The sequence below is a fragment of the Pocillopora damicornis genome, chromosome 5 (genome assembly GCF_964200805.1).
Source record: "Pocillopora damicornis chromosome 5, jaPocDami1.2, whole genome shotgun sequence".
Taxonomy (NCBI): Eukaryota; Metazoa; Cnidaria; class Anthozoa; order Scleractinia; family Pocilloporidae; genus Pocillopora; species Pocillopora damicornis.
In genome coordinates, this window is record NC_142674.1 from 10,246,845 (window position 1) to 10,268,204 (window position 21,360).

Here is a 21,360-nt window from a genome sequence, read left to right on the forward strand (position 1 = left end):
ACAATTGACAGTGTTTTTGATTTTTACATACTCACTAACGCCATTCTCTCCAGCTGCTCAGTTACCTTAGATTCAGCTCACAGTTCTGAGACTTGAATATCACGCACTTCACTATGTATCATCTCCTTTAATCGCTTTCTGCGTTTCCTACATACACCTACATATCGAAAGAACAAAACTAGGTTGGTAAGCATGACCACTAGTTTGCGTTACTGGCGGTTATGGTTAGTGGAAGCGCCTCTTTCCCATTTCTCCCGCGGCTTCGCTACTCGTTTGCCCAAACAAAACACAACCGCCAGCTACGCAGGCTACCATGACTATGTGGAACCACAACGTACATTCAATAAAAAATAAAAACCTACCTGACCCAACTTGTGCGACCAAACCAGTCTTGTGCAAGATTATCTCGGATTCCTCCTTCCCCAACCCTCTCTAGACATACATACATACTTCATTCGTCCCAAATGGGCTTTTCAGAATAAAGAAATAATTAAAACTATATACTAATAAATTAATGAGCTAATTAACTAGTAAATAGATAAAATAATAAAATTAATCAAAGTGGTTACACTTCGTTAACATGGATGCCTGACAAATTCCAAACCAAGTTGTCTATTAAACGAGATGGCCGCAAATTTTGAAGCTTTTGTCATGTTTGTAAATAGATGCTTTCGATATTGCTGATCTAAGCGGTATGCAGTACGCGTGGCTTTTGAACTTCGTAATAGACCTCGCTCACCGCAGAGTCTCTGTTCAGTGGTAGAGCATCGGAGCGCAGAATCCGAAGGTCTAGGGTTCGTTTCCTCATGGGGACTCAGAATTTTTTCTTTGTCTCACGCTTGTGACAAGAAGAACAGCATCTTTCTCTTGTTCTTTACCGGACTCAAATTTGCCATCTCTCTAATTTTATTTACAAACTAAAAAACTGTTACAGTTTATTTATCAGGAAATAGTGGAATTCTTGACATGCGATGGATGCAAAGATGAATATCATAAGGAGCTATAAGAATCTGTAGGTTTGTAGTTCACACTTTAGCTAGTGAATAGACCGTTGCCTTCGATAGAAAATTTGATATATAAAAAAGCCAAATTTCCTTGGTGCGTCTGTTTTCATCCTCGTTCCTACAAGCAGCACTAACAACTTTAAAATTGGCAATTGCAATCATTTCTACAACACAAATTGTTCTACGCCGCTTTGCATGGCACTTGCCATAAAGTTTCAGATCGACACCAGCTTCTTACAGAATGATAGAGTGCTATTACATTTCTTTGATAGCGGTTAGTCATGGAAAAAATCCAGAGTGGTTTGAGCTGTGCTTCCACTCGAAATATCTATTGCTGTGGCGACGATTTCTGTTCCTCCAAAGTGCATGGTGACTTCAATATTTCTGCTTCGCCCTTTAGAAGTATCTGGAGAGTTGACAGTGACACTTCCAATCTTAGTTACTCCTTCATCGGTGATAAACTTACATTCGGGATTTTTTGCAACATAAAATCCAAATGTAAGTTGAGTGTCATTTGCATGAAGGGGGGTATACATCTTCTTGACAGTATGACCTGGTTGTGCGACCTCATCCTCCTTCACAAAGCAGCTAAATAAGTCTTTGCACTTCGGGCGACCATCGGCTAAAAAAAACTTAGCGGAAGGGTGAACGAATTTGTCAAAATCCCGAGAGCAATCGGCACCATAAGTTGTGCTCATGACCCTTTCCGTTATTTTAGCTGGATTCTTTCCAAATAATACAGCACCTTGAACTACAGCTATAGCGGCATTTCGGGGGACCACAACTCGAAAATTCTTTGAAAACTCATTCTTAATCTTATTCTGAAGAATCGGAGAGTCCGCGAATCCGCCCACCAGAATCATGGTTGTAACATTTAAAGCCTTTGTCCTTTCCTGCAGTCTTTTCAAATGATCCCTGATGTCAGATAAGACAGGTGCAAACAACTTTACTTCCATGATGTTTGGGCTTATGCAAAGATATTCATTTCTCTTCAACCTAACATCATTCTCATCGTAACGCTCCTTAACTGTGTTTCGCTCAACAAGAGAAGCAAAGCTTGCCGGATAACGGATATTTGTCATTTTTCCTCCCAACATACGAAATCCTTGCTTTTTCCCTTCAAAGTCGTTCATCAGAGCCAGCCAATCGGAAGGAAACTTCTCTTTGTACGCATTCAGCCTTGCTACTCCGAACAAATCTCCCAAGAGCCTTTCGAACTCTTGGTTCACTCTGATCCCGCCATAGGGACCACCCGTTATTTTGTCAATCTCTTTGATGCTGCCTTTCTCTATAACCTCATGTATGGCCACATCTAATGTCCCACCTAGAAATATTTAAAGAAAAAATTCCGATCAGTTTTAATTCTTCTTACTCCCCCCCCCCCCCCCATATCGGAAAGTTTCGCTAAATCAAGCGGAAAAATTCATTTTTTGATTATTGTCTATTTTTCTGTTCATCTTTCCTAAACCTCTCTGCGTCTGTAACAAGGAAGTTATTGTTTCCTTGTGGAATATATTTATTTGAACGAAACCAAAGCGTTTTCTTTCATATTTACATTCCCAATTCAGTCGAGCTTAATGTGCTCACTTTACCCCTTTAAAAATGTATATGCTACCCTTTTTGCGTGGTAATTCACTTAAAGGATAGAACAAAGGGATCTTTGAATAACATCTTTACCTCCTATATCAACGACCATATACCGTGTTTTTGGTTTTGAAAGCTCTTCATCTTTGAAATCACTGTTACATTCTCTTTCTATATTCTTCCGTTCCATGCAGAAAATTGCGGCAGTTTCGGGCTCCAAGGCAATAATTAACTGGCCAGGATTAGTCTGCTTTCCAACTCCGGCCTACAAGAAAAAAAGTAAGTGAAAAATGTGGCTTGTAAATTTTTCATTTAATTCGCAAAAATGGAGACCCCCCTTCCCTCCTAAGCAAACACATGTACCGAAAGGGAGAAAAGTAAGCAACAAAGGGTTTAAAAAGCACGAGGATATGGGTTGACGCCAGACACACAAAACTAATGTTTAAATAAAAAAAAAAAAAAAAGAGCAGAAAAAGTTTGGGTGAAGCCAAATAATTTACTAATGCCTGTAAATGTTTTGATCGGTTGCTTTTGGTGCCTCAGGCGCATTCAGAAATAGCCTAAACAATGCCAAGTTCTGGGTTGATAAGGAAAATGTCTCCGCGTCTCTACTTTACCTCAGTTGTGTAATTAGAACTTTAAATTGCAGCTCTCTTTTTCTGAACAAAGAGGCACGGAAGTGAAAATGGGTGATTTAGCCTGAGTGAAAAAAAAAATCCATGCTATGCATTGATATGCTGGAATCAAAGTGACCACGATGTATTTTTATGCAACCTCACCTGATTGGCTGCTTCTCTCATGAACTGTTTAGCTGCTGGAGTCCATATTGCAGGAACAGTTAGTACCCATTGAATATCGTCTGCCTTAAATTGTTCATCACCGGTTTCCAAGGCAAGAATTTTGATTGCTTCGTCTTTCAGAAACTCGATTGAAAGTGCAAACACAGTCTGGGCCTTAACTTCTTTTCCATTTGCAGCTTTAATGGATGTGTCCTTGTTAAGTTTCTAATAATATAACCGTACAATCAGTAGGAAAAACATTTTACGCGAGAGTAATCAGAACATCTTGCAGCAGTTCCAGAGTTCGTTAAATATTGTCGCATGGGACCCCGAATATTCTCACCTGAGTACCAGATTTTCCAGTGTAGAAAGGTTTTCTGATTACATAAAACTCCATTGAGGGTATTAAAATTCGATAGTCAGGTGCCAAAAGGAAAGGAACTTCATTTCATCTAAGACGATTGGGATTAAGCTTCGATACAGATTTCTAGGTAATTGTAAAGCAGCTACTATACCTCATCGTTATGGAGTGCCATTTTAAAATGCTGAAAGAAGAAGTACTTCTGCTCCTCGTGTTCATTTTGTAGCTGTGCATAGTTTTCCATTGCATCATAGCCAAACGAGTTGAAACTGAGATCTGAATTAAGGAGCAGGCAGGTCGGAGTCTTGCTCGTTCTGCCTCCCTGTTCATTCGTCCAGTCCCGGTTCATGAAAATCGCGTCTTGTTCATTACCTTTGTTAAATGAAAAGGCAAAGCCAGTGTATGAAGTGCCAAAGTCTATCGCCACCATGGCAATGTATGGATTCTTAAAATCATCGGACGGATTTTCTCTAACTGCAAATGCAATAATACCATACTATTAGACCTGCGTGAGTTTGATCAGCTTTAGCTTCTAGGTACCTGGCAGGTAAATCAACTTGGATGTTTGATGGATCTAAATATTCTCAGATAAGGAAGCAACGTGATAGCCGATTTCTTATTTCTCCACAGGTCTTTTTCCTCTTTGAGGCCATATGACCGACGGTCTCTTCGAATTCAAAACCAACAATTTTCTTAGAAAACAACTGCTAAATTGATTATACATGAATTTTGGTATATGCGAAGTTTGAGCTTGTCTGAGGACAGAGCTGAATTCATTCTTAGTCTTCCTTTAGATTCTTATCTGAGACTTGATAAATTACAGTAAAAATTATTTCTTTATACATAATATCCATAATACGCAAGATAGAGTGTAGGCTTTCTCTCAATACGAACCTACTAAGGCTGGTGAATAACATTTCATTTTTTTTTTCCATCCTTAAGTGCTTGGCTAAGAGACCAGATTGATTAAGAGCTGTAATTCCATAAACTGAACAGTTTTTGAGCGAGTAGGTAGATAGGTTACTCAAATTAAAGAGAGAGACTCGACTGAGACATTTTTTTTTCGCGTAATGGTAAAGTTAATTTAAAAGGCTTCCAAGCAAACAAGACATGTTTTGCAAAGCGACTCAATTCGAAACGGAGGCGGGTCGGATGGGAGAATGCTGCCCGCTCTCGGACCCAATCAGATCGCAGACTTTGTAGAATACCACCCCCTGACGAACTGTGGAAAAAATAATAACACTTGAATAATGTTTCAATGCCGAATTTGCCAGCAATTGCATTAGGTACAAAGAGAAGAAGTGAAAAGGAGACAAGCTGTAAATCTTGCACGGCCCTCGTAAAACTAGAAAGGTTCCGCTTTTTTGATGGCAAATGTATTTTCTTGAGAAGTCGCGAGTTTGGACATTTTTTCTTTTCTTTTCCTTTTCAATAAGTACTTGTTTTAGTCTTTAAAAACGTAATAGAATGCAAAATGAAACCAACCAAATGAGTAATTCATTTAGTTGATGCACTACCAAATTAACCTAGAATCATAAAATCATAGTCATAAGGGAAGGGAAGAGAGTGTCAATATAACGTTCTACTAAACATCAAGGGACCAAACGATATAAGACGTGGCATGTTTCTCGAGTTCGTCCTATTTTGTCTCCAGACCTGAAGCACTCTGTCACGTTTGAATGAAATTAGTGGAGGTTGCGAAAAGATGGTAACAGTCTCTGAATCGTTTTGGAGTGATTTAAAGTTTATCGAAACGTGGCTATCCTGTTTCTGTCGTTCCGCGGGCCACCACCGTGCCCAACAATTGATCGACAGTCAGCACTACAAACGGCCGAGAAGGAAAATACGGACTACATTCCATTCACTCTCACATTTCGCCCACACAACCACGCAGTTAAATCTATCATCAAATTTAAAAACTTTACATTATTCCAGAACGATTGAGAGACTGGTACTATCTTTTGGTAATGTCTACTAATTTATTCAAACGTGACAAAAACATAGGCAACTTTTTGGTCAGAAGTTCATTTCAAACCAATGACCAACCTGGAACTTTCAAATGCGCTCGCTCACGATGCAAAACTTGTCCTTTCGTTCATAACGTAGAGAAAATATCGAGGCGCAAGAGATCCATTAGGATCACTGATCACTTTACTGCACATCCGCCATAGTCATCTACTGCATAGCATAGCCAAAAGTTGATAAGAGAGATGGTAAGTTTTGAGCTCGGTAAAGCAATAAAGAAAGATGTTTGTCGTCTTGTCACGAGCGTGGGACAAGACGATATATCTACAAACATTACACTATCGACATCGCTGATCCTTTAGAACCTTACCCCCTTAATGTATTAGATGTAAGTTTTGGACAATAAATCAGCTATCTTGCTAAACCAAAATTTATGCGGACACAGACTTGGTTGGCAATGCTTTCACAAGAAACGTCACTACAGATGGGTTTTCATGCCAAAAGAAACCATTTTTTTTTTCTCAGAATCTTATTGATTACCTTGCAGATGTCAACAACGAAAACATGTAAAATGTTTTCAGAGGCTTGTTGGATCTCATGGTTTTGATTTGGAAGCATATTCTAAGCAAAATTACCAACTCCTGTGAAGGTAAACTAAAAAGGTGTGACTGAATGCTCATTTTTGTGACCATTCCTGAGTGTAAGAGCTGTGATCACCTGAAAACAATCATTATTAAGGATCGTGGTGGACAGCGTAGCTTTTGCATGAGCTGATAAACGAATGTATGATTCAAAGATTTGATCTCTCTGGAATTAATTTTATGAAAATTCTAGCGGTATGAATTACCTTCTGAAGCCATACTTTTGTATTTTGCTTGTCTTTTTTTTAAACAGGAGTTCTATGATAGCATGTCTCGCCATTCAAAGCGTCGAAGACTGACTTAGACCGTGTTTTCCGAGACATCTAAACATTCAATCGCTCTGACGAAGGGCTAACGCTCGAAACGTCAGCTTTTTTACCCTTTACGGTGGCTAATTTACGTTTTCAACCCAGTTGTTAACACTAAATTACCAGAAAGGGAAATTCCCCGAATTAACCCACGATCAAGGGTCATGAGATTAGAATATCCTGATTACACAGAAAATAAAATCTTATTGAATTCCTCTCTAATTTCACGACTATCAGGCAAAGTTCGAGAAGTATCTCACGAAAATCAAATTACGAAATAAAGTGCCCCATTCTCTTGCTCACGAAATAAATTTCTCTTCCTGTTGAGTTTCTCGGAAAACACAATCATAGTCGAGAAATATATTGGGCTTTGTGTAAAGAAAATTTAAATACAAGTATTTGCTTTGAGGGCAGTAAAATTTGTAGACACAAAAGATCGACCGATTGCTTTACAAGACATTCAATAACAAGGGAAATTTCTCGGAATAAGCGGAAACCAAAAGGTTACTAAATGACTTCCCGTTTACATTTGCAATCATCGCAAGTCACGCCACCTTAATGCATAAATCTAATTAACATATCAACAACAAACAGACAATGACGCTGCCCCTCAATCTTTCTTCTTCTTATTGTTGGTTTTTTCTAGGGAATAATTTCAACATTTAGTGTTGGAATGATCGATGAACGAGTCTACATTCAATGACTTTAATATTTTAATGCTCTGGATATTTAGTATTCATTATATCTTGTGACTAATAAAAGCCTTGTAGACGCAAGGGAAAGTACAGACCTCTATTAACGTAACGTATGACCTCTCAAAAATTTCATCACTTCACGCGTTTATTACGGCATAATTTTGATTAAGAAGCATATCCTGAACAAAATTAGAGTAACTTTTGTGATGGAAAATGTAATAAGTCTGACTGAGTGCACCATTTTGTGTTTACTCCTGAGTGCAAGAGCTTTGATGGCCTGATAACAATAATTGTTAAGGATTGTGGTGGACATTGTAGCTTTCGCGTGAAAATTCTAGCAGTATAAACATCATTACCTTCTGAAGCCATTCCCTTAGGTTTGCCTTGTCTTTTCCTCAACAGAAGTTTAGTGATATGATAACTCGCCATTCAATGTGTCAAAGAACGACTTGGAGGGTGCTTTCTGAGAAACCCAAACAGGAAGGGAAATTCCCAGAATCAAGTGACGATCAACGGCCTGGAATTACAGTATCCTGTTTACACAGAAAACACATTCCTTTTTAATTTCATAAGTATCGGATAACGAGAAAGAGAGAGTATGTGACGGAAACCCAAATGCGAAAGTTTATTGTGTAACACATTTCATGCATAATCCCGATGAAGGAATTAGGTTGGCATTTTTTGCCGGAAAATTTCTAAATTGAAATTTGCTTTGAAAGCAATAAAATTGAGAGCCACGAAGATATTTAACAACAATGGAATTTTCCCGAGAAAACCGAAACCGAAAGGTTTTAAAATGACTCCCTGTTTACATTTCATCAGTCTACTTGAAAGATTTCTCCAAGCTGCCGAAGTTAAGCCATTTCGATGGCTAGACCTTACTTGTGAACAAGAAAAAGACGAAGATGCTGGTCTCAAATCTATATTGCTAATTTTGGGGGGGTAGAAGGCTGCTGTACTCTTCAACCGGCGAGGTGTAAAGATATCATACAGTCTTGGAATGATAGACAAACGATTAAATTATATGCCTCCTTTTGCAATGTTTTAATTTTGCAGATATGTAATATCCATAATGTTTATGTCGTAACGTGTGACCTCCTTCTGAAAGATTCTTTGGAGGATGTTATTTATCTGGATCAGGGTATCAAAGATGGGGAAATCACCACATAACCATCCGATTCAGGCTCACACATAACCTCTCCTGGAAAAACAATTCGATCACCCGCTTCCAAAAGTGCAGGCCACAAGTAACAGGCAATAACCTGCCCAGAAAGATGATCTGCGCCACGACTGTATTCTGCACGATGTTGGAATCTCGCCAATTTATGCAAATCTTTGTCAAATTGCACAGCCCCATACTCAAGCTGCATTGGTGGAACTTGTGTAACCATTCTCCATGTTAGCCTGATACATGCCTTTATGTAGTCACCGAGTCGTGTCAACACATCCTCTGAAGGCCTGGGTAAGAATGATCCCTCCATTTCGGACATGCAATTTGTCCAACGTTCCCACACAATCTTCCTGACATCCTAAGGGTGTTTTGAGAAGTCAAAACATCAAATAGGGTGAAATAATCACTATGAAGACTTTCAAAACTAAACTAAAATAATGAATGTGCATATTAATCAAATGAATTTTATAACATAGCTAGTAAATTTGTCTCATCAAATTCAATTGCGCGAGTGTGCATCATATTCTTATTGTGCACGCTCATGACGTTAGCAAACAAATCAAATCAGCAAACCATCGGGTTGAAAATGTTATAAAACAATCGGTTCATACGTCAGCTGTGCGTTCATCGAGATATAAAGCACTTGGGAAGTTTGGAGAGCACTCAAGAAGCTACTCTTACGCATCTTTCGTGCTCTCCAAGCTTCCCAAGTACTTCATATATCGATGAACGCACGCTGACATATGAACCAATTGTTCATTGACAATCTGAGAAAGAGTTGTTCGCCAATACTTCCACCATGATGACATATCTTGGGCATTTCTCTCTTCCTCAACTTTTATAATAACAACAATAATGGTAACTGATATAGAAATGAAAATAATTTAAATTATCGTGATATCCAGATTTTAAGATTCCAAAGGCGCATACTTCGAAGCTGAACTTGATGACGTTAACAAAAATATATTACGCACAATACTTTGATTAAAATTATCCGGAAGAGTCGATTCATGCACATCATAAATATGGAAAGCTGGTGTGGCTGGGTGAATTTTCCAGGATTTTTTCATACTGTTGCGTCATGGTTTGCGATTGGCAGAGAACAATTTGGCTGGAATTGGTAATAAAAGATATTCGTTTTTAATCTTAGTGTTGCCTAACTGTTTACGGATTATGGCTGCTAAAAACACTTAAAATTCGTATCGCTTTGGAACAGTCATGAGCAAAATTTCCTAGAGGTAGAAGAACACCAAAATACGAAAAGCAAAATGGAAAGTTACGCGCTTGGCTTTAGCAGTGGCATTTCTCGCGGCTAAGAACGAAAATCTCCAACTGGAAGATTTGTCACAGGCCGATTTTGGCCGTGTATCTGAAAAAATTTCTTCTATCGGTAAGGAAAAAGTCAATAACTGAGAATTTTGTGAGGTGGAAGTTACGCCCAGTGTTTGTTTTGTACTTTTTCAACGCATTTTTTCATCTCAAGCCTTATCACCGACGCACCTTACAACTTTTCTCATTCATTAATGAAGTCGACTCTTCTTATTAGTAAAGGCCTTTTGTGTTTATATAACAAAAAAAAATAAAAGATGGTTGCTTGTAGATATCGATATCTCACCTGTTCGCTGCGTTCACTCGTGAGCTATAGAGTTTGACACTCGAGGAGAAATTCCATATCTACGCGTGCCCGTGTTTCATTCTTTATTTATCACATACCTTTTGGAAGCAGTCGAGGTTACCCAAGTGTGACGTTTCTTTCAAGGAAAGCATCATTCCATCAAGTACATCCGTTGATATTCCTTCATCCATCCTCCCCGTTAAAAGATCAAATGTTTCTGGTAACTGAGCAGAAGCACCATTCTCCTTTAATTGAGAAACACGAGGAAGCAATTGAATTAAAATACGGCCTTAGTCCATATTTAGGGAACAGAGGGTCAATGCATAGGACAACTTCTTCTTTGTTATTCATTTATTTTTTAATTAATTTTTTTTGATCATCGACCTTCTAATTCCTTCTATTGATTAAGCATAGTTGAAATTGATTTTCTTTAAAGGAGCTTTTCCATCATTTGTGCACATCAAGAGGTTAAGTTATCAATTGGGAGGAAAAGAAGTGCAAAACAAAACCTTAACAAAATCTTAAAATCAATAATCATTATCATGAAGATAATCATAAAAAATAACAACATTAACACGGCTAAGACAGTGAAGAGGAAGGGCTATTAAGTGTGTCTAAATAGTAATGCAATTCAATGATAATAGTGTACACATACATGCACACCCTCTCAAAACGCCTCGTGAATGATACAAGAGTATACAGGGGATAATGAAGGCCTTTTATTTATGTACATCCTAACCTTTCTTGCGTGGCATAATTCCTGGCACATTCTTGGAGCTTCCCCAATTAGTTGGCTGGTAACGTTTTGGAACAAATCACAAGCGGCATCCCTTGCCTCTTTCACCTGTTCGTAAGCAGTCTACAAAAGAAATCATGATGTTTCCAAAAATAAGCAAAATCAGCGCACAATCTCCAATCAGAACATTTTAATTGGACGTCTTGAAATTCTTGGCTCTACTTTGTGAGTGCGCAATGTATTATGGATATTAGAAGGGCATGCCTTCGCAAATTGGTGGAATGCTGTTGTTATCTTCATCACAGATGGTCGTAATCCATGGAGTGCTTATTTTTTTTGTGAACCACGGAACTTTCCGGACCAGTTCACAGCCTAATCCAACATGCAGGAGCGTTGGGTATGCATCAATTGTCTCTTACATTCTTATAGACAAGAGTCAAGTTGATAATAATAAAGACTTGCTGATCTAGCTATTTGAAGCACCACTCTAGCGTACACGAGTCTGACAGCTGGCAAAATTTTTGAATTGCTGAATAAGTGTCAATTCACTGGAGATGACAGCCTTAAACGGATCGACAACAAGAATGGCGATGACAACTGCTCTTTTAGTCATGATAACACAAGTTCACGAGGTTTACCTCATGTCTCTACTAGTTATAATTTCAGCAGATCAGTTATAATTGTTGTTATTAAGTTAAGTTTGATCTTAAATTATTTACTGTTACATGTATGATGATTACCTCAAATATCAAGCAAGCCAATCTTGGATAATAAACATTATCTTCGATTTCTCCGGATGGGCCCAACACGAACTCGATGTCGTCACAAGCGTCAAGCCTCTCTCCATCGAAAAAGTCGCTGAAGTCTTTTTCTATATCACTGGGTGTGTTTGATTCCACAGTATTTTCAACTCGTCGTTGATCTTGCTTCAGTCGCTTTTCAAAACTTATGGCCAATCTATAAGCAGTAAGGGCTAGTGAAATTGTGACCTGCAATTGGTTCTAAAATTTGGACCGCAAATTTCCCATCCCGTAAAAGTAAGACTTCAAACAGAATGACAAGGATTTGATGATAGTGGAGTGCTCTTTAATTTAGAGAAGTATAAAGTAACCACAAGTTCAAAAATTATTTACAACAAAAAAATAATAATAATTAGCAAGCTGCGGTATATTTATGTTTCTCTATTTGCTGAAAACAATACTATTGTAGGTGAAGTACCTCACTGTCTTGTCTCTTAATTGTTCCCGGAGAACCCGTAACTCCTCGTCTCTTTTCGACAAACTTTAAGTGAATATTAACACGGATACATTGTCAAATCAAATGAATCTTTGAACAGATAAACATGATCAAAAAGTGAAATCCAAATGTCAACACAGTAAGAATGTACGTGCATTTGGGAAAGACTCTTACCACCCCATAGAAAACAACAATAACAAAGGACCCTGCTAATGCTGATTGTTTCAGTGAAATGACTTATTGCTTCGTGGCAACGCCAAATACGTTGTTCTACCAAAAAATTGAAGTAACAAATAAACATCAAACTCACTTGAGGCAACAGCAATGTAAACAACTCAGGATACTAACCTGTTAATTAATTCCTGTTCTTCTGCAGCCTGCTTCTTGAGGTACATGTTAAAGCTGTCACGAATTTTCTCAAAGCTAAAAGAGTTATACGTTACAATACATAAATGTTATTACTTGTTTTAAATATTACATATTGCACGTTGTTACATTGGACTGACCGCAAATAGGCGAATAAATCTCGGTGGGCCAGTCATAGATTATGACATTCCTAATATATAATTGTGACAGAGATAAAGAACAGGGACAAGAAGTACAAAGAACGAATTATTACTTACCGCCATATACATGTATACATGTACGTGTAATTATACATACATAAGAAATGTTACTTAGGCACTAATGAAGGATTATTACCAGCTCCTTCGGACATACTATTGTTTATCACTTTCTGTTAATTTAACTCTTTTTTATGATTTGTGATATGTTAAGTTAGTCCATAAATTATGTAAATTAGATAAACGTTCACAAGTGAAAATATTGGGACATTAATATCTCCTTACATTCAACTGAGTCGGTAGTAGTAAAAAGTGTCTTAATTTCGCAATTAATCCTACTGTTTTATTTATTCTACGTGTAATATAACCGATGTGATATTTCAAAAAAAAAGGTAACGATTTATTACTGCCCAAGGGTAACTGAATTATTATTTTCCTTCCAAAGTAATTGTAAAGAATATGAATATTTGGTTGATAGATACGTTTTTATAAGAATGAGGTACTACTTCGTTAGATTTCTTTGTATTTATTGTTTCATAGTTTCTTCTACAGTTAGATTTTTGTCAGCGCAGAGAATATTGGTGCCATCGGCGAAAAGACAAAAAGAGTGTGTGTCAGATGGAACCACAGTGATCATGAACATCATAATGTGTAATAGAAAGAGAAGTTGTCCTAGCATACATGCATGAGCAGGTGGTGGTTTTCTCGGCAATGTATAAACCAATCTGATTTGCTGGTGTTCTACCTTCTAAATTAGATGAAACCGGCTAAAGGTTATCAAGTGTAGGAGTGCGGCCAGCCTATAACCCCAAAGGCCCGCAGCTAGGATTTTTCTCCCGTTTGACTTCTATAATAACTATATGACTCTTGTAAAGTTTGAGACAAGAAGTGGACTTTCGCTACGACATACATACTTTCGAGATCTTAAATAACAAAGAAGCACCAAGAACAAATCTTGTAACGTTAAAGCACTAGGTTAGCACGCTTTCAGACCAGTGAAAATGCCTAAAACAAATAAAAAAGGTGGATGCACCCCTGGGTAGTGTTTCGTAATCAACGGTATCGAAAACTCCCATTATACTAATAAAAAACTCCAGACGAGAAGAAATGTTTTTCCATGTTTGCTTGTATGGTGTTGACACTATCAAGAATAGCGTGCCCTTTGAATAGAAAACGTTTCTCGAGACTGAGCCGCAACGAGAAGGATAAAGTGTTTCATATTCTTCTTTATAAACATTCATTCGTTTAAATAATATTTCCTTAAGTATTCTTTTAAAATAAATTAAGAAAATGTTGGTCAAGCGCCAAGAAAGTTTTGAGGCTAAGTGCAAAGGATGCCTTTTGAGCATGTTCAGCTTGGTCACAGTGCTTTATTTAAGAAGAAATATGTAACAATTTCAGAAAAACCTAAAAAGGCACCTACAGTATCTTGAATAAGGTAGCGCCCTGAACATTGTGGGTTTCTCACGGGGGATATGAACGTAAGAGTATCATTGGCTTTCTTTGTTAAATTTGACGCAATCCTTGTTTTAAAGAAGAAACTTCAGGACCGAATTTCTAGTGAACGGTACTTGAATAGCGCGAGTGGCCCAAAACTAATCGTTTGTCGCTGATTTGAAAATTCATATTTCTCCGTCACCCAATGCAGTACAATGAGATCTGATACGCTTTGCTACAAACTCACCATTACTGTGCGGCTAAGTAGTAAGTTAGTCAGCCCTTTAGTCAGTCAAGCAATCACGCAATCAGTCATCCCTTTGGTCAGTTGGTAGGTAATAATAACAGTTCATTAAACTCTCTTGCAGTAACTTACTGAAATAACGTGTTGTAATATAATCAAAACTTTGTATAATCAACTATGTACATTTCTGTGAGGTAAGTAGGTGAGGTAAGTAGGATTGGAGGTACTTAAATGAATTTAGAATCAAGCACTACATCAATTTTACCTCTCCGAGCAATATTCAGCCTTGTCTTTCCATTTCTTTGTGGACTCCTCTTCTTGTTTCAACCTCACAGAAAAAAAGTACATAATCTCATAACGACCTTGATTTAGCGAAAAAAAAAGGTTGGTTCTGTGGCCGGAAGCCTTAGTGCCATGCATGTTTGATTTTAATATACAGCTATTTCAATTTACGTTGTCGGATCAAAGCCTCAAGCCTACAAGACAAGACCGAAGGGGAATATGGGATCTTAATGAATAATTATCAGCAAAATTAACAATGCCTCGTCCATACAGCGAAGATCTCCGATGTCTATGTCCATCTCGCGCCGACAACCCCGAAAGCCTAAAATTAATTCTAATCTACCCATACCGCCTTTCGGTCTTGTCCCGTACCCTTGAAGCTTTGATCCGACAACGTAAATTGAAATAGCTGTACACTTGATGCTTCCGTTTGTCAGTCACAGATGCAAAATTAAATATGAAGATTTAAAAATTCATATTTCTCCGTCACCCAATGCAGTACAATGAGATCTGATACGCTTCGCTACAAACTCACCATTACTGTGCAGCTACGTAGTAAGTTAGTCAGCCCTTAAGTCAGTCAAGCAATCACGCAATCAGTCATCCCGTCGGTCAGTTGGTAGGTAATAATAACAGTTCATTAAACTTTCTTGCAGTAACTTACTGAATTAACGAGTTATAATAAAATCAAAACTTTATAAAATCAACTATGTACATTTCTGTGAGGTAAGTAGGATTGGAGGTACTTAAATGAATTTAGAATCAAGCACTACATCAATTTTACCTCTCCGAGCAATATTCAGCCTTGTCTTTCCATTTCTTTGTGGACTCCTCTTCTTGTTTCAACCTCACAGAAAAAAGTACACAATCTCATAACGACTTTGATTTAACTAAAAAAAAGCTAGTTCTGTGGCCGGAAGCCTTAGTGCCATGCATGTTTGATTCTAATATACACTTGATGCTTCCGTTTGCCTGTTAAGGATGCAAAATTTATGGATGCAAGATTTGGAAATTCATATTTCTCCATTTGCCAATGTAGTACAATGAGATCTGATATGCTTCGGTACAAACTCACCATTACTGTGCGGCTACGTTGTAAGTTAGTTAGCCCTTTAGTCAGTCAAGCAATTACACAATCAGTCATCCCGTCGGTCAGTTGGTAGGTAATAATAACAGTCCATTAAACTCTTTTGCAGTAACTTACTGAAATAACGAGTTGTAATATAATCAAAACTTTGTATAATCAACTATGTACATTTCTGTGAGGTAAGTAGGATTGGAGGTACTTAAATGAATTTAGAATCAAGCACTACATCAATTTTACCTCTCCGAGCAATATTCAGCCTTGTCTTTCCATTTCTTTGTGGACTCCTCTTCTTGTTTCAACCTCACAGAAAAAAGTACACAATCTCATAACGACTTTGATTTAACTAAAAGAAGTGGTTCTGTGGCTAGAAGCCTTAATGTCATGCGTGTATAATTTTAATATACATTTGATGTTTCTGTTTGCCTGTCACAGATGCAAAATTTACGTGTATAGGAAACTGTAGAGCGTGTGTCTGAGCAGGCTCTTGAAAGTCTTCGAAGTTCAAAAGCCTCTGTACCTTGTTAGTTACTGGGAAAAGCTACAGAGTTTCTTTCTTTCTTAAGGGAGAAATGACATTAAGGTGAGGAGATGTGTAAACTAGACGCATACATGTGTTCTCTCTTGCCGTAAGCTCTCTTGTAAATCTTTTTTCCATCTGCTGCTTTTCTACATTGTGACTATTATAAATAATCAATATAAAAAATAGGCTTCGGTACGTTATTTTCCGTACAATAAATAACTCATATAGGCATCATCCGTCATTTAAAATCCGCGGCGTCTCGAAAGCTTTTAAGTAACTATTGATCTTATTTTTGTTTTCTTCTCTAAAGCACGTTGGGAATCAAAAGTACTAAAGCAATGTCATCATAACAAGGCATGGTGCAGAACTTTCAAGTCAACAGTTGACAAGCTCATCTATGTCCATTGAGAACAACAGTGATTGGTAAACAAGAAGAAGTAGCATAAATTGCAATAACAATCACCCATCACAGTCACCGGAGCAATTTTTAATTGAGTGTTGAAACTAATTCCGATCGAGTTGGTTTTGCTAATCCAGTCGTGCCTTGCTAATTCGTGTTTTCCTAGACCTCAGGCATTTTCTTCAGAGAACACCGTCATCGTCATCGTGGCACAATTTCCTTACTTGCACACTGCGTTTAGTGTAAATCCAGGCCTTACCTTTGGAGATTATCATTTAACGCATTCGTTATCGCTTTTTTATCTTTTTTGAATTTACTTTCCATCTTTTCCTTTTCAGATTTCAGTCTATAAAAAAAACAACAAATAATTAAAATGTAAATCACTCGTCATAGAGATTAGAGTATTAATACTAATAATATTTTATAGATCCACAAGATTCAAGAGAAAAAATGGCTTGTTCTGTAACAGATGTATGGCATCGGGGACAATAGTGAAAATCTGTATTTCTGTCATTAATTATCACCGTAAGTGCGCCCCATAAATAGTACCTCAGTATTGTAAAATGTTCTAATTGATTCTTCCTTTAATTCTGAAGTAGGTAAAATTACTTTAAAAAATTGGGGCAAAACGGATAGCAATGAGATAGACGAATTAGAACAATGTGTAAAGGAACAAAAAAGAGAGATGAATGAATGCAATGTTGATAAGGAAGAATAATCTTTCAGCAAGCAAGGAAAGATCAAAAAGAACTGCTAAATGACCGAGACAGGGAAATCTCCGAGAACTATCAGCATCTGCTTTATTTGCAAAGTCTCACTCACCTTTGGCAATCTTCTTCTTTCAAAGCTAGACGTTTTTCCAACACGCCTTGTCTAGAAAAGAAAACAACAACAAAAAGTGCTGTAATACAAGTTCAAAGGGTTTTTCATCAGCTGCTTTTTTCTTCTCATATAACACACCTATACACTGCTTGAACCTAGAACACAGTTAGAATACTATGAGCCACTAGGAAATAAAGACGTACTAAATGCTCAGAAAACGTAGATATGCTTTAACTTGTTCAGTGAGAGTTTGATAAAGTTTTAGAAAAATTATATCATTCCCTTTTTTGCTATTTATCACTTCATAATAATGAGAATGGGAATGTCTGTTATTACTTCACCATATTGATCCAACAATATACAATTGCACAAAATCTACATACAATTAGCTAAATTTAGGCCGAAAGGTGACTTAAATATTGTCTGGGTTTTACTGATGTCTTAACATTTCGAGAACACATCAAACAATAAGTGAAAAAATTAGTTGGCATGCCCTCCCCTAAGTAATAGTTGGCAACCCTATGGTCAACATAATAAAAATAATTCTTGTTAGTTCATCTCCAACATGTTCCTTGAAACTTACTTGTTACTTTATTTATGTCACTTGGTACTTACTTGAGAGTCCCCTCTTTCTTTTATCAATTTAGGTAATTAGTGACCTTTTGTTTTGAACAATAGGCAACATTGAGGATGAGGGGCAAGGTAAATTTTGAGAGTTATAGATAGAAAGAAATAAAAAAATAAAAGAGCAAGCACATTTAGATTTTTGCCACTAATCACAGGTGAACAAATAAATTAAATAAATAGAAAGCCAAGACGTAAATTTTGGCTTTAGTTAATGCTAAGTGCTAACCAAACAAATAAAAAAGGGCCAAAAGGTTTTCAGGGCAAATGAGAACCAACCATGAAGATACCTACCTCTCCTTTAACTGTTGTATCTCTTTCTCTAAATTTTGTGTTCTGAAAAAGGTAAAGCAGTGGAATGCTGTGACATACGAAATGCATAAGGTGCAAACCTCGAATATGTGCAATATAAAGGGAGTATCATAGGGTGGAGAGAGCTTTTGTGAGCATGCATTTTTTGGGCAGCAGCTATCCTTTGGGGTTGCTGCGTATTCATTACTTATTTAAGATTTTAGTTGAGTTTGGTGTCATTTGTAAAAAAATGTCTGTCATGGTTTTCACAGGGTCTGCCATTTTTGCGAAAGCATTTGGCCTAGCTAAGCTCATTCCATCACTTTGACGAAAAAAAAGAGAAAATCTGCAAAAAGTACCATATTCCAACATCATTAATTACATAATATTTTTTGGCCTTGCCCAATTGAACTTGTGGTGCCATAACCTCACAAGGCTTAAATTTAAATATTAACCATTGCTTGCCAAGATCTACAAGTTCTGTAGATGTCAGCCAACAATTTTTAATTTATAAATTAATTTGAACCCATAGCAGGGGTTCAGTCATCCCTCTTTTCAATGGTGGGAATATGATTTAACACATTTGTACCAGTACACCATTGGAAACAGATTGTCACTAAAAGTATGTAAACAGTCTGGATGCTAAAAAAATGCCAATTTGTGATTATGAAGCATTTAGACAAAATATTTTGAGAAACAGCTGCAAGTTTGAGTTTTCTCTGGGGGTCTTTTTCTTCATGGCCAACAAGTTCACAAGTGAAAGTAGGACTAAAACCTCAATCAAACCACTGTGGTAACTTCTGCCTGCACACTTTACTCTCAGACTGGTTTTCCTCATAGTGTCTATTGAAGTTTGAATGTTTTAAGACAATTTTAATAGCAAATCTCTACTTAAAACTGGATAAATTGGAGGGGAGTTTGTGAAGTGAAGATGCCTATGATCTTAAAAGTAATATAAGATGGATTCCACAGAAAACTGTTTGTTATTAACATCCCCTTTTGCCTGAATTCTTGAATTATTCAGTTCTCTTTAAGTTGAAAGATGAGAAATGTCACATTATAAATTATTGTTCCGACTGAGTAATGATTTATACTCATATATTATTACCTGCTGGATGTAAAACAAGTGTTGGAATATGTATATGTCCTCTAACTGTTAATTTCATTCTAATCAATCAATTAATTGGTTGATTGATAGGCCCTTAACATCCCAATTAATACAATTCTTCCACATATGTGTTGGAAAAAAAGGACAATCTGAAGCTAGCCCCAAAAGAAATCTTCAAAAACAATAAAGTGCACAAAAGAAATTGAAAATTGCAGTAGTCTCACTGTCTCCTATTTCTACCTCAGATTTACCTTTTCCATACTCTGTATTCCTATCAATGATTACCAGTATCAAACAGCAAATCAGTGTGAAAATTATGGTGAAAATGTAGCGATTTTGATGCTGTCCTTACATGGAAATTTCAGGTTCATGTTAAAGTTGCCATACAATAGAAAGAGTGTGAATCCTTTAACCCTTTCCTAGCAATATCGTCACATGTCTTTTACAACAACAATAAAAAAACTTGTGAAGGAAACCATAGGAATTTTGTCTCAAGTCTTAGCATGGTTTTCAAAAACACACAGCACATGTCAATTACATTCCCACCGATGTATTACATTCCCATGATGTATTATGTTTTTTGTTCATTCACTCCCTCGTTAAGTTGACTGTACACTCTAATATTCCATTATTCTTTTAACATGCATAAGTTATTCATTTACTCGTTATCGATTCAACAAAAGTGCGTGACATCAAAGAATTGCATGTCATCACAAAGGACGATATCGAGGCCTTGGACTCTGTTCGCTTTGTTGTCGTTGAAAGTAATACTTCAGTGTCTCAACATCAACTTTAAAATGGACGTGATAAATGGATTTATCAATGAATGAATGAAAAACTTTATTCATGTGTCAAAAAGAGGTAGCTTGAAATAGGTACCTCTACTTCTGAAGAAAAAGAAATTCTCGCTCCAGAGGTCCTTATTGCAAACCAAAATGTCTAATCGTACTCTCATACACTACCTTCAGATGGAGATCGCATACAGACCGCCGACATTCACTTACTTACCTTGAATCTTCGTGAAGTTGGACTAACTCCGGTGTGGTGGCTGTGTCTGACGATACATTATTATGCCAGTGGAACGACAAATATCGCTCCATAATGCGTAGAATCGATCTTGTTTGCCCGCCGCGCAGTAGCCTAAAACCTCGTCTTCTAGGAATTACCGGAAGTGTAACTGAATGTCATGTGATATATGTCAAGGTAGAGCAATCTTCATTAATTTCAAATGGGAGACAGGTAGTAACGTCAATTGATGAGAAATTCGCGGAAAATCCAGTATATGGTTGCGAAGATATTTCCAAACTAAAATTTTTACCAGAAATCGCCTTCATTTACAAGAAAGTAATGAATGAGAAATGGTAGCGAACAATAGTCCTGGGTCTGCCATTAAATTTTAATCTTCAGACAGAGCTTTGAAAATAAGCAATTTGCTCATGCACAAAAGAACTATCCGCTGTGAGACGGCAGGCTTTCCTTTCTTTATTTAAAAAATGCGGAGGTTATCATCTTTCCACAAGCCTAGTGGACACGAGAGTAAAAGAGACTGATATCGGTGGTGACTATGTTATTTAAGCAAATATCCAGAGGAGGATAAAGGTAGGATATGTTCTGCATAACTCTCCTATTTTGATTATTTCACTTATAAAGCTAAGGCACTTATATTCTCGCCTTATGCGTAACGTGGACGCCAATTAATCAAAACTTCACGCGTCAAAATACGAAAAAGGTAATCTTCATTCATGTTTCCCTAAACAGTAAAGAGGAGGAGGGGGGGGGGGGGGGGAGGGAGGGAGATCAAAGTAAAAACATGAATTAAAAGGGGAGGGTGCCCATCAATTTCAGTTCTAGTTAAAGAGGGATGCTTGCTTTTCCAGATTCTCATCC

At 37.2% G+C, this 21,360-nt stretch overlaps 2 protein-coding genes across 6 annotated transcripts; both read right to left on the reverse strand.

Annotated features, from left to right (window-relative positions):
* Positions 1-904: 904 nt before the first annotated feature.
* On the reverse strand, positions 905-7,872 carry LOC113682365 (heat shock 70 kDa protein 12A-like). Of its 2 annotated transcripts, none has more exons than XM_089206601.1 (5): positions 7,694-7,872; positions 3,883-4,202; positions 3,368-3,592; positions 2,682-2,853; positions 905-2,328 (listed from the first exon to the last, which is right to left on the reverse strand). In XM_089206601.1, exons 1-5 carry the CDS (start codon positions 7,764-7,766, stop codon positions 1,280-1,282), a joined length of 1,839 nt encoding a protein of 612 aa, XP_089062727.1. In that variant the 5' UTR covers positions 7,767-7,872; the 3' UTR covers positions 905-1,279. The 2 variants fall into 2 exon arrangements, with proteins under 2 accessions (XP_089062727.1, XP_089062728.1); XM_089206602.1 differs by lacking the exon at positions 7,694-7,872 and adding an exon at positions 6,541-6,657.
* LOC113682360 (uncharacterized) lies at positions 7,338-20,643 on the reverse strand. 4 transcript variants are annotated; one of them, XM_089206609.1, is made up of 13 exons: positions 20,482-20,643; positions 18,369-18,410; positions 17,451-17,501; positions 16,888-16,974; positions 15,946-16,008; positions 15,406-15,468; positions 14,605-14,667; positions 12,444-12,518; positions 12,078-12,140; positions 11,600-11,816; positions 10,863-10,982; positions 10,222-10,368; positions 7,338-8,866 (listed from the first exon to the last, which is right to left on the reverse strand). In XM_089206609.1, exons 1-13 carry the CDS (start codon positions 20,571-20,573, stop codon positions 8,474-8,476), a joined length of 1,476 nt encoding a protein of 491 aa, XP_089062735.1. In that variant the 5' UTR covers positions 20,574-20,643; the 3' UTR covers positions 7,338-8,473. The 4 variants fall into 4 exon arrangements, with proteins under 4 accessions (XP_089062735.1, XP_089062737.1, XP_089062736.1 ...); XM_089206611.1 differs by lacking the exon at positions 15,946-16,008 and having other exon boundaries at positions 20,482-20,640; XM_089206610.1 differs by lacking the exon at positions 15,406-15,468 and having other exon boundaries at positions 20,482-20,640.
* Positions 20,644-21,360: the final 717 nt, after the last annotated feature.